The 27829-nt window shown below is 40.6% G+C and overlaps 2 protein-coding genes across 3 annotated transcripts in view; one reads left to right on the top strand and one right to left on the bottom strand.

Annotated features, from left to right (window-relative positions):
- Positions 1–121: 121 nt before the first annotated feature.
- Positions 122–21273, top strand: LOC306939682 (anthrax toxin receptor 1-like). The gene is made up of 18 exons (XM_079524343.1): positions 122–368; positions 4726–4797; positions 4890–4979; positions 5091–5172; positions 6053–6086; positions 7283–7362; positions 7626–7694; positions 8056–8136; positions 8274–8334; positions 8622–8720; positions 10726–10795; positions 11084–11162; positions 12496–12591; positions 13742–13783; positions 14054–14152; positions 17483–17650; positions 19157–19237; positions 20260–21273. Exons 1-18 carry the CDS (start codon positions 205–207, stop codon positions 20626–20628), a joined length of 1836 nt encoding a protein of 611 aa, XP_079380469.1. The 5' UTR covers positions 122–204; the 3' UTR covers positions 20629–21273.
- Positions 21274–25312: 4039 nt separating this feature from the next.
- The window catches only part of aak1b (AP2 associated kinase 1b), a 40644-nt gene continuing 38127 nt past the window's right edge, over positions 25313–27829 (bottom strand). For both annotated transcript variants that reach the window (XM_079524315.1, XM_079524314.1), the window contains exon 20: positions 25313–27127. In XM_079524315.1, the coding sequence (XP_079380441.1) occupies positions 26379–27127 (749 nt within the window). In that variant the 3' untranslated portion in view covers positions 25313–26378. The remainder of the gene's footprint in view (positions 27128–27829) is intronic.

The raw sequence follows: 27829 nt of genomic DNA, 5'->3' as shown, positions 1-27829 counted from the left end.
TGTTGTGGGTAATGGGACACTGATTCAGGAGTGAACATTTTTTATGCTTGGAGATCTGCTTGTGTGAGCATGGCAGGCTGCAGCATATAGTGCCTCGAGGTCTACAGAGAAAGAGATTCATTAAGATTCCTCCTGGAGAGCTTTTTTTTTTAATGTTTTACTTTTCCTCGGATTGTGTACTGCTTTCTCCTTGAAGTTGGGGTGATGTCCCGGCAGCGCTGGTGCAGGCAGGTGTCGGCGGTCGCCGCGGAGCTGGGTATCCTTCTGATTGTCCTCGTTGTGGCTGGCAGCCTAGGACAGAGCCATGGAAGGAGGGAGGCAGGGTCATCCTGCTACGGAGGATTTGACCTCTACTTTGTATTGGACAAGTGAGTTTCCCCCACTTCTAAGCCTGCTTGATTTTTTACTAGATGCTGTAGATGTATGCATGCACCAGTTTCTAGGGAATCCAAAGCCACAGGAAACATTAAATTACTCACAGTAGGCTACAGTATTCTTGGCTGAGCCACATGATCTTATCTGACTTTAGTGTGTACAGTAGTGTACAGTAGTGTATAATAGTACCCAATGCAACAAGCTACCTGCTGTAGCACTGTGAGTGACTTCATTGTAAATAAAGAAGAAAATAAAAATAAAAACATTGATTGTAGGCTTTAAATATAAACTATAAGTGGATAAGGAATTTAAGGAACTCAGATGACCTGATTAATTAGGCTACATTAATTAGCTTATTAGGTGTTGTGGATGTGTTATAAGTCTCATTCCCCCCCGCCCCCCAGTGATCCAACATCCAATATTTCATATTGTTGCTCCCTTTTGGTGGTCGGGTTAGGGTAGTGTCAATACGCTTGTTTTCATTGGCCATGACTGTGATCTGACAGTACTGGGGGTTGTTGGCCAAACATGCTAATTTCCCTATAAATGTGTTTTCTTGCCATATATACAGTATTCAGTGTATGCATGTCTGGAATTTCCTGTATAAATATGTCTTTACATTGTTTAAAAAAAATGTGGTTAATACATATTGGTTAACCCATTTTGAGCGAGAACCCCTTTTGGTGGTTACATACATTATGTTATAATTTAGCTATTGAAAAATAGCAGATCTACAAGTTCATAGCGCGCCACCGAGTGGCGCGCTATGAACTTGTAGATCTGCTATTTTTGAAAAATCGTTAAAATGTGCCTCAAATCTTTCAGAAAATTGTCATGATTTAGAAAACATTTCTTTTAAATTTTGAGGTCAGGCCTGAATGGGTTAATGCCAGGCATAAAGTGATCTTGCATCTATACTAAATATTGCATAACAGCAGTCGCTGCTGTCATCATAGTCCAGATGAAAGAAAATGACAGAAGCAAAAACCAGCGAGCTCCTCTCAGTGCCATGCCTGCAGAACCATTTCTCCATTAGAGCCAGATGTTCCACAGCTCCAGAGTTTTTGGCTGTCTGTGTCTGGCCTGGGACGACACAGGCATCACAGCATAAATGGAAACACAAGGGCGGGGGGGGGAGAGAGTCGAGAAGAGAGGCAGTGTAGAGCAGGGTTGGGCAACGTTGACGATGGAGAGGGCCACTATATTTCCACACTCACTCCCTAGGGCCATATATTACTGTCGTAGAAATATATTACTGTCGTAGAAAAATAGCCGATCTACAAGCCCAAAACGCGTCGCGCTGCGACGCGTTTTCAGCTTGTAGATCGGCTATTTTTGCTATTCGAATTGCTATTCGAATTGAAATCTTGAATTATTTTTTGCTATTTTTGAATTGGAATCCTGAATTTTTTTGTATGTAATTTCAAATGCCTTTAATTATACTTGTGTTGAGCATTGAGCTACAAATTTAGACTGTAAGTAATTACAGCGGGTCATATGTTTGCATGTTGTGGAATTGTAACAGCTGAGACCAACACTATATCAGTATTCTGACATTAACCTGAGGGCCACATTAAGTGAAGGTGGGGGCCGCATGTGGCCTGGTGTAGAGGGAAACATATTATAGAGGTTCGGCATAATATTTACTCCTTAAAAGTCCTTAATTACCATCTTTCCCCTTGCACCGGTTTTTTGTTGATACTTTTGTTGAGTCTGCACCTGCTAGGTTTGGCGCAGTATTGGGTTCATCCAAGGTGATAGCCTTTAGAGCCTTGCCGTTTTGCAGCCACGACACATTGTGAGCTTTGTAGATCGTCTGTTTCGGAACTTTTGGGAATATAGGGTTCAAATGGTAAAAAAGCATATTCAAGTTATATTTGTACTTGTTTGCTTGTTCATTGCATAATTAAAGTTAGATGTTCTTTACAAGAGACAATATAGATCATAGACATACTGATAAGTAAATGGATAGGAGTGGTTAGTCAATGAATGTGTATACGTTGCATGTTTAAAGAAATTAATTAATTCTTACCCACAACCACCCTCCTCTCATTTTAACAAGCGGTGTCTGCTACTGTAATATTGTAGGTCAGCTTTTGGGAGCTAAAGCATTGGTTAAAACTTTAAATTAACCGCCCACTTTTTTATTTTCATCAGACAGCAACAGCATACTATACTGTATGCTGTTGCTGTCTAACAAGTATAACAAAAAATTAAGGTTTCCTTAACCCATTTTAGGCGGGGACCCCTTTTGGTGTTAGCATTATGTTATGCTTTAGCTATTGAAAAATAGCAGATCTACAAGCTCATAGCGCGCCACCGAGTGGCGCGCTACGAGCTTGTAGGTCTGCTATTTTTGAAAAATCGAAGAACGACTGACATAGAAACATAGCTTTTTCAGAAAACTGTCAGGATGTACAAGACATTTTTAGAATCTGATCTCAGGTCAAAATGTGGCGAACAAGTTCAGGCATACAACTGGAGTAAGCACCTCACTGAGTCCAGTGATGCGGCAGGTGTCCATGATGATAGTTATATGGCGATCAGTTAACCACTTTCAACCTGGCTTACATATTCTGGGCATGTCATTAAAATGTTCACAAATTAGCAGAGATGGAGTACTTGTAGAGAGGCTGGGGAATTGGGAATTGGCTTTACTAAATTGGGACTTGAAGGGGAGAAAATGTTTTTCTTTTGTCTTGAAGGGGCATGTTTTGCACAACAACATAGTCTTTACATTATGTCTGCCCACGATCTCTGTGATTCATACAGTACGTTTGTTTACCTCAGTCACTGATACTAAAATCTGATTTTATAACGAAAATAAAAAGATTTTGAAAAGAAAGAAAATGTTCACAAATTGTAATAATTGGCATTTTACAGCATTGTGAGTTTATAGGCTTAGGGGATTTTCGAAAGTGTAAAATAGGGCTTAGAGGTTAATTGCTAAACTCACATTAATTCACTCTAGCTGCTGCTGCTGCTGTTTACTGTACCTGTGGCCTGTTTTACTGCAGATTGCGTTTGCCCTACAAACAACCCCCTAGTTTCCACCTGTTGGCTCCATTTCTTTAGTCCCCCTGGCTGTTATCATGTTGGCTGTTCAAGTGTCTGACATAGTATACTCTTATTCTTTGCAGTTGCATGCAGTAGTTAAATCTCATATACACACATATGGCCTCTAGAGTCTCCATCTAAACCAAGGGGTGCATGGTGGGTGAGGATCGGCTGAGTCGCAGGCGCGAAGAACATTATGTCATCACCAGGCCACGTATTACACATACATTCTAAAGTGTATTACAGACACAGAGAAGTATATACAGTGTAAGAACAGTGGATCTATGACGTCCCTAGCAGATTATGGAAACATAAGATAAGAACAAAATGAGCAGGAACAAGTACTGGTATGCATCTCATATCATTTCGCACATATAGTCAGTTTTTATCCCTCCATCACGGACCTCTCTATGCTCGAGAGGCATCCTAACCAGATGCCCGAACCACCTAAGCTGGCTCCTTTCCAAGCGAAGAAGCAGCGACTCTACTCCGAGTCTCTCTCGCGTGACTGAACTTCTCACCCTATCTCTAAGGGAAATGCCAGCCACCCGTTGGAGAAAACTCATTTTGGCCGCTTGTATCCGCGACCTTATTCTTTATTATTCTTTCGTTCACTTCATGACCATAGGTGAGAGTAGGAACGAAGATATCTCGGTAGACAGAGAGCTTTGCCTCAACTATTTTCGTCACAACAGACTAGTGCGGTACAGCGACTGCAATACCGCCCCTGCCGCTCCGATTCTCTGGCTGATATCCATGCTTATGCAAATAAGTGGTCATATATCATGACATACTTTTGTATCTAATCTACAGTATGAGTGGACCTCATCAAGATAGCAATATTGGAATAAAAATCTATATGGCCATGAAACGCGGAGCTGTGGATTCATGGCAACACAGGACGCTGATGTGTGCAGAGTCTGCAGACTGCTTTGGTCAGTTTGGTGACACTGAGTCAAGCGATCATGGCCATGGTCGTCTCACTACATTTCCCGTGTGACGTGAGGGGCGTTCTTATCATCATATACGTCATCATACATCATCTCATTCTGGCCAATCACAATTTGCGGCCTGACTTTTGTCTTCAATGTTTGTGTTTACACACTTTTGTCTTCAATGTTTGTGTTTACACAAATCCTCAAAGTTGGACATAAAATGAGTTCTACAAGCTCACAGTGCATTGTTATGTAACGTGTTGTGAGCTTGTACATCTGCTTGTTGTTTGCTATTTTAGAAATAGGGCTTACTGTAAGTACAGTGCAATTCAACCTGAATCACCCTGTTTCTTCCTAGATCTGGCAGTGTGCAGCATCACTGGAATGAGATCTATTACTTTGTTGAGCACCTTGCTCACAAGTTCATCAGGTATGTGCACACAGTGAAGGCCGGTTTAAATCATAGAAAATAAATGCGTACGTGGAAATACAATACAATATTCTGATACCTCTTCTTTGAAGTCCCCAGCTACGGATGTCCTTCATTGTATTTTCAACAGAAGGAAGAATTCTGATGAAGCTTACTGAAGACAGGCAAGGCACACATGGACCGTTATTCAATGCCTCAATATGTTTTGTTTTGCTTTTATATTGTGACAATATATTGGGCATTTGTATTCCATTTGTATTGTGAAATATGTTTGTGTATTTATTTATGATCAGAGAGCAAATTCGGGCTGGGCTTGCGGAGTTACGCATGGTGCAGCCTGGTGGAGATACTTTCATGAACAAAGGGTTCGAAAGAGTAAGTCAAATCTTGTTTTAAATATTTTATTTACATGTAGCCGTTGAACCATACTGGCAAACAATATATTGAACCATTATTATTCGACTCCAAAAGGTGAGAAACATTTCTCATAGTTTTATTTTACCGTCCCTGAATTGTTGAAGTGCAAAAGTGTGAAACTTAATTTAGAAACCCACATAGAAATTTGTGATGATAACCAGTAGTTTGCTCAATATTGCAATCAATTTCATGAATTACTGTACATATAAAGCCCAAACTTCGCCATTGCAATATGCAACTCCTTGCAATATGCAACTCCTTGCAACTACTTGCAACCATCCCCAATGATATTGCAGTTGCATTGGTGCGGTTGACCTTTAAACTGTTTTGTTGCAAGGAGTTATGACTATAATAGTTGCATTGGTGCGGTTTGGGTTTAAGAATGCATAATCCCAAAGGTAAAGACACGGCCTCAGTAGAAAATGTCCAAGGCAATATGAAAGTACAAGGTAAGTTAGGCAACAGTAAGCAATTACAAATACGGCTTTAATTATTTAAGTCTGTCTGTGGGTTTTATAAATATTTAACCAATGAAAAGTATTAACAAGAGCTTAATAGAGGGTATGTGGCTGTGCCGTGCGTGACATCATCATCAAACCCGGAAGTTAACGCCTACTGAGTGGCAAAAAAATACTTTCTGGCCTTGACAGACAGCCCATACATCCAAACAGAAAAGTCCTATCTGATTGCATTAAACAACATTAAACAATGTTAAACTCACTTTGCCTCTCACTTTGCCACTCAATTTGCCATTCACTTTATGCATGCGCGTACCCTCTATAAGTACTAATTTCTTTTGTCCATTCCCTGAAAAGTAAATCTACATTTTCTCCCACAGGCCAGTGAGCAAATTTACTATGCGACTGGAGATGGTGAGTAGAATATTTTCCCATCTTGCTACATTGATTGATTACGTTTCAATCATGCTTTCTGCAGACAGCGGCACCTCTATTCATGTGCCAGGAAGCAGACCAATATAAAAGCAGGTATTTTGTAACATATAAAGATGTACAGCAACAACAACATCTGCACAATTAAATTAACAGTATGTTTTAATTCACAGCATAATCTTAACCTACGTAATACCTGCAACGTACAGTAATGTGCCTGCCTGCTAATGGCTAATTTTGACTTTGTCATAATGACCATGTTAAAATAACTGAGCACTGAAAATTAAATAACTCACTGAAAAACATGACATGACATTTGTTGGTTGAAAATCATTGAGCAGCTTATTGGCCCCAGCGTTTGCGGGAGGAAAGTCGCGGACGTGGGAGGGAGTTCTTTGTCACTGCACTAGTGACTCCTACAGGTTGGTCAAGGCAAGGGCACCTACGTAGCTGTCAGCAGGGGTGTTGAACTAGGAGGAATATAGAGCGTCACAGTCCCGCCTCCTACCCTGGACCAGGAAATGAAACCCAATGCATTTTTCCCATAGACATTTCTTAAAGTATTTATTTAAAGACGGTTACGCCGCGGACAAAGCCAACTCGAGTCGTGACAACTCATGACAATACAAACAATATTTTGGACCAAACAAATAATTACAAAGAAGAAAAACAACAACAAAAGTGTTGTAACCTGCCGTTTTTTTCTTCTTTCTAATTATTTGTTTGGTCCAAAATATTGTTTGTGTTGTCATGAGTTGTCACGACTCCAGTTGGCTTTGTCCGCGGCGTAACTGTCTTTAAATAAATACTTTAAGAAATGTCTATGAGGAAAATGCATTGGGTTTCATTTCCTGGTCCAGGGTAGGAGGCGGGACTGCGACGCTCTATAGGCTGTTCCTTCACACCCGCTATACACTTCTGTTTGAAGCTCTTCACTGGCAGGTAAAACGAAGCAGCAGGCGATATTCCATGTGTAGTCAGCAGTGACAAGGTCACACAAATTAGGGAATTGGCATAAAGATTGGGAGAAAAGGGGAAATAGTTGTCAAGACAGAAAGAAAGAAAGAAAGAAAGAAAGAAAGAAAGAAAGAAAGAGAAAAAGAAAGAAAGAACGACAGACAGACAAATATTTAAGCAACTTATGGTGATGATTGTTTTCATTTGCTTGTATGTATCAGGTTTCCGTATAGCCAGTGTTATCATTGCCTTGACGGATGGTGAACTGAGAGAGAATCAGTTTGATTTGGCAGAGAGAGAGGTAAGATAATCCGATAAAAATTTGCGAAATATTGTCTGCAATCTCCTATTCACCTACTCACCATCACAGTACACACGCACACAATGGCATTAGAACTTACAACTGAATGGTCATCATTGTCATCATTGTTTTATAGTGCAACAGACATTTTGTCATACGACAAAGGATACATGGTTTAAGTGGTTAATATGGCTGACCATGATATTACAGGAAATAATATGTTTTTGTCACAATATCTTTTGTCTCATTTCAATTGAATTAAGGCCAGCAGAGCACGTCAGCTGGGTGCCTCGGTGTACTGTGTAGGAGTAAAGGATTTCAATGAAACCCAGGTAACGTCCGCGGACTGCATTTTCAGAGCATGTTTATTTTTACTGATGAATCAATCGTTTGTGTCTTGGATCAAATACGAATCCATGGAGCCTGTAGGCCAGGTGTAGCTAATCAGTGCTGAGATGTAAAGCTGCGCTTAATGGTATACACCTCAGTAATGGCTGCGCCCAGATTCGTCTATACTCCAAGTTCCTATCTACTGTATTGGTATTACAATATCAGTATCATTAAACTGTAGTGTTTAGTCAATTAGTTGGAGGACTGCTTGCAATCACATGTTGGGAATCACTGCTCTATCTATAAAATAATTAAATACTAAAAAGGAATGTAAATATCATTGCTTTACTTTACTCCTGACAGCTTTGGACTATTGCTGACAGCAAAGACCATGTCTTCCCTGTGAACGATGGCTTCCAAGCACTGCAAGGGGTCATTGGCTCGGTATGAAAGAGGGATTTGTCTGCTTCATGTTACCAAAAGCTCATTTGAGAACGTATGCTTGATATATGTAGCTCACTACAATACAATAGATGATCTGACACTAGTTAAGCGTTGCATTTCATTATTTCCCATCTCAGATCCTGAAGAGATCCTGCATTGAGATCCTGGCTGTAGAACCCTCTAGCATCTGTGAAGGAGGTATTGTAATAGTTCAGTTGTGCAATTCCAAATTAGCCAGTGCTTGTTTTTAATCAGGGTTCTGTTTGCTGGAGGAACTTTGGGGAAATTGAGGCCTCTCTAGATCTGCTTTTGATATCCCCCCTCTGGCCCCTCTGATCGATCATTGTCATCGGCCGTGAGGATATGTTTTATCTCTCTGCTTCTGGCCGGTCGGACTGAATGTTTGTCAAATTCGGTGTCTGTGCTTAATGGAAAATATGACATTCCTGTGTTATTTGAATTTCCTTTGTTTCATCCCACCATAGAAACATTCCAGGTCGTTGTCAGAGGAAATGGCTTCCTCCATGCCCGAGATGTGCAAAAGGTTCTCTGCAGCTTCCGTATCAATGACACAGTAACGTTGAGTAAGTATCTTACTTTATTGACGACTGCTGTACTGACTAAGTTTAAGGATTATTACGTATTTTTAAGAGATGATCTGTTAACACACATTTGCAATCAGAACTATAAACAACACCACCATTATAACCAAAGCAATGTGTATTTGTAGTGTACTTAATTAATTTGAATTCATATGACAAGACTAGTAGTTTGTAGTTTGTAAGTTTGTATTCAAATAAATATGTACAAATATGTTCTATAAATGATAGGATTTGTTTGTTACAATAATTTATTATGACCTTTTTTAATTTTTTGTTTTTTACAAATATAGAAGTAAATTGAGAAATACAAACAGAGTAACAAATACAAAAAACTTAAACACACACAACAACAACACACAAATTCCAAATCAAGACAACCAAAGAACATTCAAAACAAGACAAAAAAAATAATATATATATATATTATTATGACCTTTTAAGTTACCCAGCTTCACATTTATAATGTTGGACATATACTGTACAGTATTCTGAGAACTGCCTAATTTCTTGACCGTTGAACAGCTCCATTTGAGGAAGGCAACACATTGTTTAAAAATAATCCTGTGTTTTCACTCTAATTTAAATTAATTAAATTGCATAAAGAAACAATATATTAAAGGGGAATTAACGCGGGCAATGTTTAAGGTAAATCCTATCATTCCATGGTACGTTGAAAATGAGTAAATGACAACGACTTCCAGGTGTGTTCAGTGTGCTGACAGCTTGCTCTCGCGGCATTGGAAAATCTACATCTTTTGTCTTTAAGGTTGTCTTTCATCGTCCATCTGCAGCAAATCACGTAGCTTTACAACAGAACACCGAATGTCAGTGGGAGATTGTATGGCATTGATCAAACTCACCATGAAACTGACCCTCAGCACTTTTGAAGAGTGACAGTTTTAACGCAGCGCAGGCTACTGAACTCAGAAACATGTTACATTATCAGGGCCAAGTTAGTTTTGGCCACAGAAATGTCATTTTGATTATTAATTTACAGCATATCCTGCCCAAACTATGGTCGCAGTCCTCCTTTGCTTTGCATCAGCTGGTGTATTACTTAAGGCTTCTCAGATGTCTAAAGGGAATGAAACTCCCATCAATGACAGTCTCAGCACACTCTAGACACACACTCAGCCAGGGTAAATAAACCACAATAGTTATTCGTTTGCTTCATTTTCCATAAGCATGGGAAGTTCTTTCAGGAATTTAATATCAGATTTGAGACTTTTGAGTTTTCTGGCCAGTAGAGATTCAAACGGCATTATTAATTTATTGAATGACTTAACTTGCTTTATCTATAACATCTTTCATGCGGCCCAACAGGACCCCAATGGAAACACTTTTTGGCAAACTGTTAATAAAGTATTCAATCACGGCCCACGGCCGGGCAAACGCTACATGAGCATCAAGAGCAACACCTCCAGGGCAGTATTATGCGTGTCTTAAGTACCAGGTCTTATTACTTAACAAAAGACCTGGAGGCGTGATCAATGCCATTTGGCTATTCTGAGTGGCCAAACAGCATTGACCACGCCTCCAGGTCTTAAGTTAAGTCATAAGACCTGGTACTTAAGACACGCATAATACTGCAGACTCTTGAACAGTTTCTACTTGTCAACAATTAGACTGCTGAACAAGAACTAGGACTGGTGACGCCGCACAGACTGAACTGAATTGGTCTCCTTTTAGTAGAGACTACTTCATACACATTAGGCTACATCACTTTATTTAATTATTTTTTATGTATACATATTGTACCATGTAGATTATCATGTACTTTCTTTCTTTTTAACTGCAAAGATGAGCCTGTACAAACAAGAATTTCACCCATGTTACTTGTAATGTGATGTGACAATAAAGTTTGATTCTGATTCTGATTCTGATCAATCAAAAACCAACCATACAGTATAATAGGCCTACACAGTACTGTATATGTATTATAACACAAAAACGTCAGTGTTCTCTCCTCTTCATTTAATTCCTGCAGTGAAAAGACCACTGGTGGTGAAAGACACCTTTCTGTTGTGTCCAGCTCCTGTTCTGGAGAAGGAGGGAACGTAAGTGATTCAATTAAATTCAATGGGGCATAGCAGTGGTGGCCATTTTCTGGTTCCACCAATCCAAAGCCCATTCATTTTTCCCATAGAGATTTAAAAATAAAAAAGTATGATTTATTTATTTATTTATTTATTATTATTATTTTTAGGGGCTAGCGCCCCTCAAAAACAAACACGTTAGCCAATTTACAAATGCATGTAATGTGTTATTTGTCTTATAGTTACAGCTGAGTTAACACGTTTGATGAACCAGCTGTCACCTTATCATCTCTTACACTCTTTTAATAGGTCTGCCACCCTCCATGTCAGCATGAACAATGGCCTGAGCTTCATCTCCAGCTCTGTCACAATAACTACAGTCAGCTGTGTAAGTAAGCTCTCAGAGGGACTAACAAATTGTATTTGAAAAACTTCATCAATCCATTGATCATTGACTGAATCAATCCATAACTGCAAACTTCATTGTCAGGCAAGGAGGCATGAACTAATCAATTTCAACCCATCCATCTGTATGGTAGGGCAGTGGTTCTTAAACTTAAAATTATATCTCAATTTCTATTATTTAAGAAGTGACTAAACTCTTCCAGTACCTAACTCAAAGAGATGTGATACACTTGGGAGCTTGCACACCTGTTCATGTCTAACGCCACGCGTCTATGTGGCAGTGTGATCTGAGTGAGACACACACAGGGACAGCGATTTAACTTTTGGTGCACTGACTGTGTTTTTTCCGAGCTGCATGGGCAGGTTGTGTTGTTGTTGTTTCTCTGTGAATATTGTGTGTTCGCTGTCCGTGTATATTGTTTCAAGGGCGGGGTGCTGCGTTATTATGGATCTCACTGCAGTTCTAGGAAAGCCCCACTGTGATTGGCCTGTAGTCGAAGACCCACAAAGCTGGATTGAAAACGCAGAGGGTAAAGTCAGTGACGTATCACGGGCGCGAAACACTCCGCATACGTCACGGTCTAGGACTTGGCCAACCGAACTGCGGCGCGCACAAAGCTGTGCCCAATGCGCACATTTGTTTTTGCATTGTGCTCAATGCGCACGGAAAAATGTGGGGGCGTGCAATTTAGAGAATTGTAATAATAGATACAGTAATACAGAGGCTGAACATGACAAGTCAGTGTCCCTTGTATGAACTAAACATGGAGAATAATAATAATAACACTATTTTGGTTAATTGTCAGTTATGTCACTATAAATACTCCTACTTCTTCAACTACTGCGACTACGAGGAAGAAGAAGAAGAACCTTTAAAAGATGTTACACTTACAAAGTGCTTCATAGCTGCCAGAAACAAACAATGGCAGCAGAACATGCTGCACACTGTAGTCAACTTAAAAGGAAAAAAAAGAAAGAAAAACAAGTCCATAAAATTGTGCTTAAAGGAGAGGTTTAAAAGAAGACGCTGTTCTGGCGTCTCCTCGGGCAAGTTGTTCCAAAGTCTCTAACGGTAAAAGCATGTGCTTCATGCCTTTACTGGCAAGCTTGCCTGAACTGCCAGACTGAGACTCATACATACCGGGTTAGCTATAAAGAAATATATTGAGGGGCCAATTAAGCCCTTCAAACTCTGGCCATTTCGCTTAAGTACGTATGTAAAATATGTAAAGTATATCACACTATCAGACCACAATACCATTACCACAATGTTCAGTTTATTGTCTGATGGATATATTGTCTACCTTCCTTTCCAGTCTGACGGAACCTTTGTGGCCATAGCTCTTCTCATCCTTCTGCTTCTGCTGACAATAGCGCTGCTCTGGTGGTTTTGGCCTCTCTGCTGCACTGTGGTATGTCAACCATATTGGAATATCAGGACAGCACATGGTCTTCATGTAAACAGCAACTTGTGTCGGCCCAGGTGGAAATGGGCCTTCCTTGCATGCATTTAACCCATTCTGACCTGAGATCAGATTCTAAAAATGTCTTCTACATCCTGACAGTTTTCTGAAAAAGCTATGTTTCTTTTATCACTTAGATTTGTATTAATGTTTTTGAACAAACAAACAATGAAAACAATGGCAAAAGACAAACACAGTACAAACAAACATGAAAAAGAAAAAAGAAAAAGAAATAAAATCGACAATGCGTATCAAACCTTGCTTATTACTTTACATATTCCTAGACATGTTCCTCATTCCCCCATGCTCTCATTGCTCATGATCAGGTCATTAAATATTGTTCATTTAATCATTTGGTGAAAAAGCTATGTTTCTATGTCAGTCGACCTACAAGTTCATAGCGCGCCACTTGGTGGCGCGCTATGAACTTGTAGATCTGCTATTTTTCAATAGCTAAAGCATAACATAATGCTAACACCAAAAGGGATTCCCGCCCAAAATGGGTTAAAATGAAAAGTGTACTAATATTAAATAATGGGTGTTCATTCTGGGGGGGAAGGTACCGATTTAGTCAGTCATCCATTCTGCTTCTTCTTATAGAGAAATAAACAACTCACTGGTAGCCGACGTCCCCCCCCCCCCCCCCCCCCCGACTCCCTTCTTATCAAAGCCGAGGAGGAGAGGACTATCTTGACCGCTGTTCTGTTAATGTAGGCGATGTCAGATTGAGGGCTGGCTGGAGGCGCCACGCTTCGCTGATCCACGCATTTTGGCCCATTTTTAAGATTGCTATGAGACAGACAATCATACACAGCTCCCTCTCTCTCTCTCTCTCTCTCTCTCTCTCTTTCTCTCTCTCTCAATTTGCATAATTATATTTGTGTACTTAAACAGTCCATTAGCGATCTGGACCTATACTCTAGTCATGTTGCATTTGTGAAGTTGTGGACATAAAGAAGCAATGAAGTCTGTAGAGGTGAAGTTGGGTCACTTGGGACAGCCAGTACCAGAACAGATCCCACAGTGTTAGGGTGCAGGGCTAAACGTGTTCGGTACATCCCTATAGTATCAAAGATAATCTTGATTATCTTTCTCACAGGTTATCCATGAACCCCCACCTCCAGTGATTGAGGACAGCTCTGTAAGTTTGTTCCTCACATCGATACTGCACATCTGTAAAAGGTCTTAGTACTTAAACCCTCTATAACAGTAGTTCTTAAAGTGTGTAGCCTATAGCCTCCTACAGATCCATGTCGTAAAACCCACGGCTGCCCCCCCCCCCCACACACACACACAACCCAATTATTTTCACACAAATTCATAGGATGTCAGCCGACAGACTGCTTACATTTGTATGCAGAAGGGAAAAAAAGCAGTTTACAATGTTCATTTTCATCCTTCAACACTTTAGGATGATGAAGATGAGGATGCCTACCCGCAGAATGGATGGCCCACCGTGGATGCGTCATATTATGGAGGCCGTGGAGTGGGGGGCATCAAAAGGATGGAGGTAGGGAAACTTTAATATTAACTGTGTGTACATTACAAAGGTTGTGGCTCTGCTGCGCTCTGTTGCCAACAACCAGAGCAAAGTAGAGTTTGACAGTGACTCAGCTCTGAAGAAGCTTCTAGATATTAACCATTATCACCACTTAAGCACTATTTTTTGAGGGGCGCTAGCCCCTCCCAGAGCCATCTAATAGAAGAGTTACGATATTGAGGGGGCAGAAACCGAGCGCTCGAGCACTGTTCATGCAGCCTGAACTGGGACAAGCTGGAGTTTGAAATACATTGTTTTCAACGAGGGCGGCGCAAATAAGAGCTATTTTAAGCATGTGTGCAACATGCCAACTGTTTTAAAGTATTGTACGGTAACAACTAAAGTCTCTTTAATGTTTATGTTGTACTGTTACTACAAAACAATCTAAAATAAAGGGATTTAAGATCATTAAAGCTGGGCTGTTGCCTGATTCCAATGCATTTCTGTTTCTGCCTACTTCCGGTCCAGGACTTGTCCCAGTTGGTTGTCCCCATTCTCAATAGAAGTCTATGTAGGCGAGCTGCCATTGGACTGGCCCCATGAAGTGAACGGAGTTTGCGTAACTGTCTATATCTAAGGCTCTGGCCCCTCCTATAAACAGCTATAGTGTAGATTCTGTCTTAACACAAACATTAAATGCCATTGACAATGAATGGAGAATTTACGTCATATGTGTCTGAGCAAATTGGCTGTCGGTATGTCTGTCCGTATGTCTGTCGGTATGTCTGTCGGTATGTCTGTCGGTATGTCTGTCGGTATGTCGGTGGAAACCCTTGGCCAATAAGGGACCACCATTCTTTGTGACGTAACTAAGGTATGTTTCAAGGTTGGTATAAGGTCAATAATAATTGATTAGAGCTCCCCTCACTTCACACAGGTGTGAAAATAGGTGCTACTAGGCGGGACCACGGCCACGTCACTCTGACTCAGACATAACAATATTACGAACCGATATTCCCTTATATAGGCCTTATATGACATAACCATGAACAAACTTGATATGCCCATTTATAGGCATATCACTATGACTCAGACATAACCATAAACACACCCGATACACCCATATATAGACATATATGGAGATATGGTTGTCTTGAGCCACAGATCCAACCCCTTTTCCCATGATGGTCACGGGCATATTTGAGACTATAGATTACTGAGTGGGCAGGGTCAGGTGTTCAGAACTCTCCTGAGTTCTGTGGCAGTATGTATTACTTTTGTCCTCTCAGAACTTTCTTCGTGTCAGCCAGACGAAGAAAAAAGATTGTGGATGTCGGTTGGATTAAGTATGTAAACCGTTGAAATCTACTCTCCTACTTTGTCTTCTTGGCTTTAGGTGTCATCTTGGTGTCAGCTGCTCTATGTTGTTCCATCATTCTCTATCTTCACTCTGGTTTGAATTAGCAATCAGTGATATGATAAAATCCAACAGATTTTCAAGATTGAGATTAGTAAGTAAAAAATAAGAAGGAAAAAATCTCAAGTGTGCTTTCCACCAGGAAAGTGGATTTTTTTTCATTTGTGAATCGAGTTTCTATGTGACAGTAGTTTTTTAAATATTTAAAAAACTATAAAACATTTCAAAGTGAAAAGTAGATATGCATACGTGTCTACAGTGAGCTGGATTCTTTTTTTTTTTTCTTCTTTTTTTTACAGTACAATGGATTTTCTAAGTGAAATGTAGGAGTAGTTAGTTTGAGGAGAATATGGTATAGAAATAGTGTAGAATATCTTCAGTGTGCTAGCTGCTGCTGCAGCGAGCACACATGAGAGGGGGATGAAGAAGAGGAGAGTAGACATAAGTCGTTAGAAGAAATGTGAGGGAATGGAAAATTAATATGCATATAGGCAGTGTATGGATGTTATTGTCAGAGCATTGTGTTTTATATTAAGCAGATTAACAGATTCTAATAGAATGTGCTTCAAGTCAGACACGGTCATTTTCAGTTTTACATTATGAAAGTACAGATTATGTTTCCAATTATGTGGCATACATTGAAATTTGAAAATAGTTGAAGAAAATGTTATCTCACATCTCGCATAGCAGTAACTACTTTAAGGCCAAATTAAATAATGTGTGATCCTCAGGGACCCCCTGGAACCCCCTCAAGGACTCCGGGGCGTCCCCAGACCCAAGCACTGGTATAAGACCGTAGATTTATTGGTTTTCAATCGCAGGTCTAATTTATATTTGTTCGCGTCTTGTTGCTGCGTTACTATTTTCAAATGAAAAATGTGGTGACATGTTTTTCAGTTGAAACATATGGCTTCTGGGAAACATTTAGAGGGATGCTAGAATGGAGTGATGTGGACAAATATCGTGTGGTTGAAGATAAAACAAGATGCGGGAACTGTTTTGGAAGAGTTATCGACAGACAATGGAGTACTTAGGTAACTGAGCCAGCCAGGAGGGAGTGACAGTCGTCTGGATAGGACATAGGGGGGAAAATCATCTCTGTGGAGAAACAAACTTCCAGGACTGGGCTGTGATGATGGTGATGTAAATTAATAGTGAAGTGGGAAGAACGCAGGAGAAATGTTCCTTTTAATGTGGCCATCCAAGTAAAAGCAAAGCCTTATGTAAACGTTGTCTTATGATGATAAATTAACCACTTGAACCCTAGCGTCTCAATTGCATTGCGACACATTGTGAACTTGGAGATTGGCTATTTTTGGTAAAGAGATTTGATCTAGATTCTAGAGGGAAAGACACAGAGATTGAAAATGGCAGCTGTCATCCAACAAGCCTTTAGCCTGAACAGAGTGAGATAAGGAATCAGCTCAACTGATCTGATTGGAGCAGGACCAATGAGGTGATTTGAAGGAGACTGATTTGGAATTAGAGTTTGTTTCTCCCCTCAGTTGAACTCTCGTATTATAACTTACAATCTACAGACTCACAACGTGTCGCAAGTCGCACCGTGACGTGACCTTCAGCCGTCTGTCTGTTTGTTTACTTGTGGCTGGATGCTGAGGGTGTGGAAAGTGAAGAGGCCTCTGTGTGTAGACAGAGGTGTTTCTGGAACTTTGGAAGTTGGAAATGCATGCTCCACCCAGATATTGTGTCTGTGTCCCTTTTATGCCCATATATGGAGTTCTTTGTCAGGCATGCCCAAATATGGAGTATATGCAGACATCAGAATGATGTCAGAATAGGCCAGCTCCATATATGGACCCTGGGCAGGGGCCCTCTCCAGAAAGAAAGAAAGAAAGAAAGAAAGAAAGAAAGAATAAATCCATGTTGAAAATATAATGTGGAAAGGATTCAGTATAGAATTGTCAACTGCTGTCTCTTTTCAGGTCCACTGGGGAGATAAAGGCTCTACTGAGGAGGGGGCTAAACTGGAGATGGCCAAAAATGGCCGTGTGGTGAAGCCCGCTCAGGAGTATGACCCACTTCCACTACGTACATACAACAATGGCATGCATAAACCTACGCGATCCCGAAAGTGGTATTCCCCAATCAAGGTACAGCAGTTCACACACCCTTTCACAGGCATTACACAAGTAAACTCCTTTCTCTGTAACTATAATTTAAATGCCGACAAGATTATCTTAAATGGGCCTGGGCCATGGCTCAGTGGTCCAGGCACCTTGGCTGGTAATACAGTCTGGCAGTGTGCCGCGGGTTCGACTCCCGATCCCGACGGCCTTCACTGCATGTCTTCCCCCCCATCTCTCTCCCCATTTCCTGTCAGCCTACTGTCTGTCCCTAAATAAAATATATAAAATAAAGGCGAAAGCCACAAAAAACAACAACATTAAGATTATCTTAAATGCATCTTTATAGAGATGATTCTTCGTGCATGCATTCAGGAGGCAAAAACGCTTTGATTAAGTCAGCTAGAGTAGGGGTTCTCAACGTTTTTGGCCGGGGACCCCCGGAGATGCTTTGGCATTTACATTATATGTAAACTCTTTATTTCCATTTTCCAGCCATTCAGTTGCAAAAAAAAAGATTTTCTTTTGTTTTTCTTTTTTTTTATAATTTGGGGACCCCCCCAAAATAATTTGGCGACCCCCAGAGGGGTCGCAACCCACGGGTTGAGAACCCCTGAGCTAGAGCAATGTTTTTCAAAGTGTGGTCCGGGGACCCCCAGGGATCCCTGAGGGGGTTCCAGGGGCTCCCCAGCAAAATGTGTTAACAATTAGCATAGCATCAAAACAAACCTCACAACATCACAATTCTTGATCCCTTGCAACAAATATAATAGATATTAATTTAAGGTCCTTGACATGAAAACGCTAAAGTAAGGAGCTGCAGCTGTCAAGAGCGCTGCTTTTCTGCCCCCAAGTTGTGCAGAAACCGACTATGCTCCTAATTTCAAAATGTTATTCCTATTCCAGATGGATTTAAATACACTTTGCAATACCCTAGACGCTGAAACACTGTTTCAGCAGTTTCAATAGAAGCTGTGAGCCGTGTGTTACCAAGAAACGGTTAATGTCATTTGTTTCATAATGTATTAATAGTCAGCTGGATCAACAGTAATAAGAACCAGACATAGAATGAACTAAGCTCTGGATATGCGATCTGTTGAGCTGGTGTTATTCCCGGGAAAATATGCTCTTGTCTGTTTGACTGTCCCTTTTTGCATGCAATATATCATGTGAGAGAGTTACAGTATAGGCGAGCATGTGGAAGTTATTCTTTTACAGAGTGTCAGGGCAAGGCAAACATAATGAATTCAATGTCAGACAGATGGGCTACAAATTCAGAAATTACAGATAATAAAGATGTTTTGGAAAACATTTGCTTGAATTAAATTAAACAATTCATATTGTTTTACAATTGTTATTTGCTCACAATGTGAGGCGACATGTCGTGAACTTGTAGATTGCAAATTGTTGTATGATGAAGTATATAGGTCTTACAGTAGTGGTTAATGGCCATTCTTACTTGATTGTGGTTGGATATTGTTGCAACTGCTCAACATATTTAATACATTATCATCTCAAACCATCTTGGTGTAGGGAAAGTTGGATGCCCTCTGTGTGTTCATGAGGAGAGGCTATGATCGGGTGTCTGTGATGCGACCTCATCCTGGGGACAAGGTGAGCAACAAACCACACAGCCATTTGAAGGCAACTAAACTGATAGAAATGTTGTGACACTGCAAATTTAATCAGATTATTATTGTTGTTGCGAAAGAACCATGTGTCTTATCTTATTGTTTATCTTTTAATGAATGCAGTTAATGTCTTGTCTTGACAGGGCAGACTTTTTGCCACATGTACACTAAATGATCTTGGCTTAATGAAGGATCTGGAACCAAGGCTTGACAGTTGACACAGGATCAAAGCTAACCAAAAACAAAATGTAGAGACTATTGACTGACAAAATCTCTCTCCTCATTGTTTGAAAAATTCAAACAATGTCACATCTGTACCTAATTATATGAATAAACAGAAATAGTAACCATGAAGGCCCTGTAAAAAAAATGTCATACCGGTAAAGGCAATTTACCATAATAAACAAGATTTAGCAAGCATTACTATTCTCCTGAGCCTGGAGGAATGCTTTTGCCTGCAAAAGCCATTAAGAGCAGATGATACTGTACCTACCTCCCCCTACTCCTCCTAACTTCAGCATGGCTGACTTGGCAGACAAGCTGTTTTCTTCCATGACCAGGACTAGCATAGGCATTTCCTCTTTCCATTTGCTGAAAGTTCTACCCTACTAAATCTGCCATACAATTGCTTTGCCACAGTATCTAGCCACAGAATCTTCATAGCAAGCCGATTCAGTGCAGGTTTTTGTTCCTATAACTGTAGCAACATTTCACATATTTTGTTGCATACTGTATATGAAACCTGGAGTTTACTGTGTATGACAAATGAGAACATATACTGATGATGAGCTATGGTTTATGATTGACAATTAACCCATTTTGACCTGAGATCAGATTCTAAAAATGTCTTCTACATCCTGACAGTTTTCTGAAAAAGCTATGTTTCTATGTCAGTCGTTCTTCGATTTTTCAAAAATAGCAGACCTATACAAGCTCGTAGCGCGCCACTCAATAGCATGCTAATCATGCTTTCTACTGATATTTTTTTCCCTTTCTTAATTACAGGGCAAGTGCATTAACTTCACCCGTACCAAATCATACCCTGCTCCTCGCTATCCAATCTACAACCATCCCACCACACCCATCTACACTTTGCCTCACAGTTACAACCGTGGCCCCTCACCGCATCCCCTCACTCATGTGCCCCCATCGCCAACGTCCACTCTCCCCCCACTTCCCTCCACTCCTCCCCCCTCCTCTATCACTCCTCCCCCTTACACTCCACCCCCAAACAGAGCTCTACCCCCAACCGCCATGTTGAATGCTCCCCCTACACCTCCCTCCCCAACTGGCTCTCTGCCCCCACTGCCTCAAGACCCGCCCCCTTGTAGAGCCCCTCCTCCATCTCGTCCTCCACCACGCCCCTCTCATTAGAACTCTGCAGATGACAACCACCAATGCGATGGTTTCAAATGTCAAATAAATCATACATAAACTACATACAGGTCACCTTAAAAGGGGAAAACGGGTGGAAATGTCACCTGTGTGTTTGAGTCAAGTACAGTAAAAAAAAAAAAAACTAACAAGAAGAGCGTATGCCCCTAGCCCAGTGTTTTTCAAACTTTTTGTGCCAAAGGCACACCAATGGGAAAGTAAAAATATCAAGGGACACCTCTCTTCATAGCGAAAATAGCCAAGCTCACAATGTGTTACTGCATGGCATGTTGCTGAGCTTGTAAAAAAAATAAAAAAAATAATAATATTATTGCCCAAAATAGGGCCATCAGATTGAAAGTGGTTAAAATAAAATACAATTTAGGGCAGAGAATTTGCCTCTGAATTGGGAAATGAGTGTACACAAAGTGCTGATATAGTAAAAAAGAGAAATCATAACTTTTTGTATTTAAATGGCTAATATATGACACAGGGTTCCTATGTTATAATGTTCCCATGTACTCTCCTTTACATTATAGCAGTTGTGCATTTAGTGTAGCAAGCTCAGCTTTGTCTATCAAAAATCAATTCTTACTTAAAGCTGCAATCTGGAACTTATTTTAATGAAAGAAACGTGATTTAACCCATTGCCTGAGGCCGAATCTGGGAACGCCTTCTAGGGCCTGACCTAAGGTTTCTGAAAACCTTAAAATTCTGATTCATTATTATTTTTTAAATAGTTATGTTGCTACATGTATACATAGCAACGACAGCTGATGAGACACAGAGAGCGCGCCCGCATCAAAGGTAGAACAACGTATAGGTTGCACCAGGCATCAATCTGTATGGTAGAGTATATTAATAGAAAAAGACTGCCAAAGCAGACAACCCGCAAAACTCCAAGTTAGAATATCCTTATACGTAGGTGCAAGGCGCAGAAATACAAAGTGGAAAACAGAAGAAAGTGCCAGCACTCAATAAATGTCCTTTTGACATGCTTTTTTTTCTTCTTTTTTTTTAAACCTCTGACGAACAAACAGTGGATGTGTTTCGGCCAAAGTACTGGGGCTTTCTTCTGTTTTCCACATATTGATACACTATATAACTAGTACATTTCCAGCAGTTGGACCCAACTCTTCCATTGAGAAATGGAGACCTGTGTCGGGAAGGACACCTACTGGATGACGAGTATTACTACCTGAAGCTCATAAGCACAATATATTTCCTGGCCAAGCAATGATTCTGTCTTGTAAGAGTGATTGAAGTTTGTTGAAATCCTGGGTAGGACATACAACGTACGGATTGCAGCTTTAAGATAAATGTGTCATGTTTCTGATATCAACTCAGGAGTTCTGTTATGTCTATAGTTTATATTTGCATTCTATTCTTTGCCTGATTTGAATTAGATCTTGTGATCTGATGCAATCTTCTCACTGCTTTGCGCAGTAAAGCACAATGATAACTATTTGAACAGCAGGGAAAGAAAAACTAAAGGGCTCAGCATTTGACTCATGTGTTTTATACATGTATCTCTGGTTGCCATTTCTTATAATTTCATGTGCTTTTATTTTTTTCTTTGAAAAATATATGTTCTGTGAATAAATACTACAAATTATGTCTATGAATAAATAATTAATTATGGTGGTTAAACTATATGAAACTGAGAGCAATAATAGTAAGATGTAAAGTTTTCTAAACTAGTTTTACAGTGTTTTAACTCATTGCTAAAATTGTGAATATCAGCAATATTGTGGCTAGTAAGATGCCTAAGTAATGTGCCTCCAAAATAGAGAGCAACAAAGAACTATTGGATGAACTGATTGAGAAATCTTTATGAAACTATATAGAAACACAAACATTGCAGCCGACTGTATGTACTTACTATAATCATTTCGGGTCAAAAAAGCTCAATTTCAAAGGTAATTGAAATACATATTCTCAGTGTCCTTGTATAAAGTTCACAGTCCATGTGGTTGATATCTGGTGAGAAATTGGTTGTTTTGCACCAATGGCCACTGAAATATAGTTTAAAGTTAGTATAATTAAAATAATCGCTGCTCACATTTTACAAGACTGAACTGACTCTCATCATCAAGGTTCTAATAACCACCCCACTTAGCAAGGTTATGAATAACTTAATCTAAAAACGTATTACACATGGAAGCAGATGCAACACAGATATCCAAATATTATCTTGACATTGCTCTTACTTCTTTGAGTTTCAGTCTCTTTATTTAGTAGACATTCTTTTAACAATTTAATAGTGTCATTATGTGACAGATGGAGACCAAATCTAAATCCTGTGGGCAGTGAGCTCATACAGGCGTGTGTGAAAAATGCCAGAAGCAGGCAGCAGCAGCAGGATTGGTGGCAGACAACTAAAGCAATAAAAATAAAACCCAGCCGTGATGCCATGGTTTAGCGAAATGCAGTTCTACTGAGCAAGGACTAGTAAATGGTGCATTTATATAGCGCCTTTATCCAAGGCGCTTTACATAGATTGTGCATTACATTCACCCATTCACACACACATTCATACACCGATGGCAGCGGAAGCCATGCAAGTTACCAACCAGCACATCGGGAGCAATTTGGGGTTCAGTGTCTTGCCCAAGGACACTTCGACATGTAGACAGGAGGAGCCGGGATTCGAACCGCCGACCCATGGATCATTGGACGACCTGCTCTACCTCCTGAGCCACAGCCGCCCGACTAGTGATGGGAGTCAAGAAGACCACGGCATTCTATTGGGTGTTATTACAAAATGCTGCATTTCCAGCAGATATACATAATTTATGTTTTTTTTTTAGAAGTAAGAAAGTGTCGTGTGAACTATTTGAAAAATTTGTTCTTAGTCAAAATAAAATAAAAACATAGAGCATTGGCTGAACAAGAAAGTGAGACCTGAGGTTCTGTCAGGAAACACTTACGTCATTAGCTAGCCATTTATTGTATAATGGAGATGCCAAATGCCAATACAGTATTATAGTGGTATTATTACTCTTGGGGGTGCTCCCTGCTTAAGCAATACAGTAAACAACAGAGCCTAAACCTTCCCATGGGCATACAGTTACAGTACAAGTAAAATGCCTGGTTGCATAATCCACTAGAGCAGAACCGAAGCGAAGTGGAAGCCGGGGTGCAGGTTTTGCAGATAGCAGCATTACGTTATACGGTCCCATAGAGCGAGTGTGAAAGCATTGAAATAGACCGCCCAATCAGTGCAGAGAAAGATGTGATGGGAGTGCCCTAGTCCCCTCACAGATCTAGGGCTCCATCTTGCGCCACCCTTATCCATAAACTAATTTGAATTGTTTTACTATTTTAAAAAAACATTTTAAAATTGTTCAACTAGACGATCTACATCGAAACATTGTGAGCTTGTAGATCGGCCATTTGAACTATTTTAAAACGTTTTTTAAAATAGAAAAAAAAAAGGCAAATTAGTTTAGGGATAAGGGATAAGGGGTGGCACAAGATATAGCCCCCAGTCTATTACGAGTTCCTGGGACAGCATGGTCGTCATACAAAAAAAACCCCACCCATTTGATATAGGCATATATTATTAGTGAAATAAATTGCTTAACACTACTACTACTCCTCCTACACCACTAATGATGCAAGTCCAGCTACACTGGGCATTCTTTTCAAGATCCATGAAAAGAAGATGACTGTGCTGATCTATGTCAAAAAAATAGATGCAGGATAAGTATAGTCCTCAATCTAGTCCGTAACTTAATAGCCATATTTTGTGAATTCAATTGAAATTTCAATTAAGAAATATGAAATGAATGCCACAGAAGTATGACCAATAACTCAGAATAAGTGGTCTTGCAACTGATTCTGAGTACTAGCCATATACTGTAGACCATTTCTAAACTAAAAACTGCCCCTAGTCTAGTGATAATAGATCAATCACAAAACACGCACGGAAGAGAGGAAGGCCTCCCTAGAGCCACCTGGAGAAGAACCATAGAGCAGGAGATGAAGTCACAATTAAGGGCTGTCATGGCAACAACTGGAGCGGAGGGGATGGAGGAGCCTCATCAATGGCCTATATGTTCCTCAGGGAATTTACAGGCCTAAGTAAGTACGTATACAGTCTGCCCCACTGGACCAGCCTAGCTCCTAGACTTTCCCATGGTTACAATATGACAATCATGATTCACGATACCAGAGACAGGAAAAGATCTCTAACTTAACAGTTTTATAGTATGTTTTTGCACCCATTTTGACCTGAGATCAGATTCTAAAAATGTCTTCTACATCCTGACAGTTTTCTGAAAAAGCTATGTTTCTATGTCAGTCGTTCTTCGATTTTTCAAAAATAGCAGACCTATAATCTCATAGCGCGCCACCGAGTGGCGCGCTATGAGCTTGTAGATCTGCTATTTTTCAATAGCTAAAGCATAACATAATGCTAACACCAAAAGGGGTTCCCGAACAAAATGGGTTAAAATGATATTCCTTACAGGAAGCATTTTCTACTTGTTCTGTAGGGTGTAAACATGGGGCAAATGCACTGATTGAGTGACAATACACACAGGTTGTTTAAAACTAAATGTTCACTTTTGGTTTTATTTGAATTACAGCATATTTGAGTTTAAACTGAACTGTGTGAACATCCAAAACAGATCTTTGTTCAGATCTTTGTTCTTCTACAATCAGTCTGAAATCAAGGCAAAAAATATTGTAAACACAAAATATTGAGTTTAGAAAAAGCCGTGGAAGGAATTATCTTCCAGCATTCAATAAACTGCTGAACACTATTTGTAACGACGGTCGAAATAAAAATAAAAAGTTTTCTAAATCATGACAATTTTCTGAAAGATTTGAGGCACATTTTAACGATTTTCAAAAATAGCAGACCTACAAGTTCATAGCGCGCCACTCGGTGGCGCACTATGAGCTTGTAGATCTGCTATTTTTCAATAGCTAAAGTATAACATAATGTATGTAACCACCAAAAGGGGTTCCCGCTCAAAATGGGTTAAATGCCGTGCCATGATCATGAATAGCATGACTCCTTATAAAGTGCTGTAATGGTGCACTAATGTGTTCAGTCTGAAGCTACACAAGTCAGACAGCTGAGGTAGAACAAGTTCATTACATGAGTTAATTACTGTATATGCTTAAAGAGAACAAGACGACTATAATACTGCATTCCTCAGAAGTAAACCTGTAAAATAATAATTGAAGAGTGTCTACACTCTACAGTACATAACTCTCGAGTTGGGTGTCATACAGTACCTCTCTTGTAAGCACTTTTCAAGTGAAAATTGGGACGCAATGCATAACAGTTACGTAATTATTTCCGACAAAGCAAAAAATCCAGCATGTTCACCCTGCAGGTCCATTTGGTTACATTTGCACACTCACAGAATTAAATGAACACACTGATTTGGGGGGGGGGGGACGTTGGGGGGTGTTAAAGGTATATTCAGTGATTTCACTTAATTCAAATATCACTTATTTTTTCTTATTTTTTGGATAATCCTCCCTACTATAAAGTGTGCTGACCATATAAGGAGTTCCTCCCTGTCCCCAGTGAGCCCCTGGGGTAAAAAAAACCCTAGTTTCGGTTTGGGCTTTGGGTGGCAAAGCCTTCATCCAATCAGGATGAGAGGGGCCTTCCTCCAATCATGATCGAGTGGGGCGGGCCTTGGTGCACCTGCTGTTGGTCTGTTGTACTTCCCCCACTGTAGAGCGTGTGCATGTGCACATCTTGTTACCATGGCGGACTGGTTCCTTTAAGGCTTGCCTTGAGAGCATCTTGGTTGAAAGGGTGCTCCAGTGAAGGGGTCTACCACCACCAGCGCTCCTCCCCCTATGGTCCAGGAGTGCAGAGGTCCCACTGCCACCGAGCCGACGGCTGCCTGCCGTCCAATACTGGAGACCACGCGGTGCGCCGCCACTGGCTGCTGGAGCAGAGGCGTCTCTGGGTACTGCGGATATGCGGGAGGGGCCCGACTGGTGGCGCAACGCTGAGAAGTAGCAAGGGACAACGTGGAGCGTGGGAGGCCTCTTTCACCGGGACGATTCTGGCACAGGGGCCGTGCGTCGTCGTGCATAGACTGTGACGGCTGAATGTCTGCGACACTGGCTATGGCAGATGCCAGTCTCCTCCCAAAGGGTGCCTGAAGGAAGACATCTACTGGCTCGTTGGGTTCGCGGGAGACCGCAGGGGAGCTGGTGAAAGTGGTGACCACTTTCCCATTGTTGTTGCCTTTTCCTGCAGGCACTTTGAAAGGAGCCAGTTGGAAGACATCGGAGATGGCTTGGTCGTTTGCAGGGGGGTGTTGGGGTAGCCGCTCGGGCTCGAATGGCTTCACTGGCATTGCGTGAGACCGTTGAGACGTGCTCTCGTCTGATGATATTCCACATTGGGCCTCGGCCCTTTGCTCACTCTTCTGCCCATACTTCTCCGTAGCAGTCTGCATAGAAGTCATAGCCCCGGCTGCAGGAATGATGCTACAACTATTAGGCTCCATCTGCAGTTCTGTAGGGAAAAAGAGACATATCATTTTTTATTATCATTAGGGCTTTGATGCAAATTCTAAACACACACACACACAGTCTCACTCTCTCACACACACACACACACACACACACACACACACACACACACACACACACACACACACACACACACACACACACACACACACACACACACACACACACACACACACACACACACACACACACACACACACACACAATATAAAGCCGATGTAATATATTTTGACTGGAGCTGCTTCCATTGTAGGCTTCATGTGGACCAACAGATGCTGATGAAACGATATGCACATAAAAATGTTAAATATACAGATAAAAGGAATTTCAAGCAACATCAACACTGGTGTGCCTAAACAGATGTGTGGAAATGTATTTCCAGGGGAAAAACTAACTTTACAGCATACAGGCTTTATCCCACACAGCTCAACATGTCTGACACCCAAGCGCCCTCTTGAGGTGATCACATGTTGCAACATGTGCATTTATCATAGACAACAAACATGTCAACTTATCCACATCATCCCTCTAGTAGGCATGTCATTAAGGGTCAAAGTTTTCGAAACCTTTAAAAAAAATAGCAAAATTAGCGAATCATGGTAGACTGACAACGTCATACAGCGAAGTATAAAATAGAGCTCGTTTAAGAATTGCAATAGAGTCCTTTCATACTTTAGATTAAGAT

This window comes from Electrona antarctica, assembly GCF_951216825.1.
Source record: "Electrona antarctica genome assembly, chromosome: 16".
In the NCBI taxonomy this organism is placed as follows: Eukaryota; Metazoa; Chordata; class Actinopteri; order Myctophiformes; family Myctophidae; genus Electrona; species Electrona antarctica.
Note: the sequence above shows the minus strand (reverse complement) of the source record. Positions and strands in the feature narration are given on the sequence as shown.